The sequence below is a fragment of the Sinocyclocheilus anshuiensis genome, unplaced genomic scaffold (genome assembly GCF_001515605.1).
Source record: "Sinocyclocheilus anshuiensis isolate Anshui unplaced genomic scaffold, SAMN03320099.WGS_v1.1 scaffold1069, whole genome shotgun sequence".
NCBI classification, from domain to species: Eukaryota; Metazoa; Chordata; class Actinopteri; order Cypriniformes; family Cyprinidae; genus Sinocyclocheilus; species Sinocyclocheilus anshuiensis.
This window is the reverse complement of record NW_015557150.1, coordinates 451,686-451,941: the sequence shown is the minus strand read 5'-3', so window position 1 is coordinate 451,941 and position 256 is coordinate 451,686. Positions and strand designations below refer to the sequence as shown.

Here is a 256-nt window from a genome sequence, read left to right as displayed (position 1 = left end):
AAAAGCGTCTGCTAAATGCACACGCGTAAAGTAAGACGAGTGGGAAATCAATGGTACTTTCCACTCCCCCCTCTCTGATTCATCATGGTATGCTCCGCGGGGTTTCCGGTTCGCGGCGGCGCTGTTTCCGGTGCTGTGCCGTGAGAGCTGCAGTGAGCTCGGTCCACCCTGACGACATGTTGTCCCGTTCCCGCTGTCTCACCCGGAGCCTCGGGCACTCGATCTCCTCCCTGCGACAGGTACGTGTGTGTGTGTG

General features: G+C 58.6%; 1 protein-coding gene across 1 annotated transcript in view; it reads left to right on the top strand.

Moving 5' to 3' along the window:
* Positions 1-86: 86 nt before the first annotated feature.
* LOC107678142 (dihydrolipoyllysine-residue succinyltransferase component of 2-oxoglutarate dehydrogenase complex, mitochondrial-like) overlaps positions 87-256 on the top strand; it is a 32,567-nt gene continuing 32,397 nt past the window's right edge. The window contains exon 1 of the mRNA XM_016473309.1: positions 87-239. Coding sequence (XP_016328795.1) covers positions 90-239 — 150 coding nt within the window. The 5' untranslated portion in view covers positions 87-89. The remainder of the gene's footprint in view (positions 240-256) is intronic.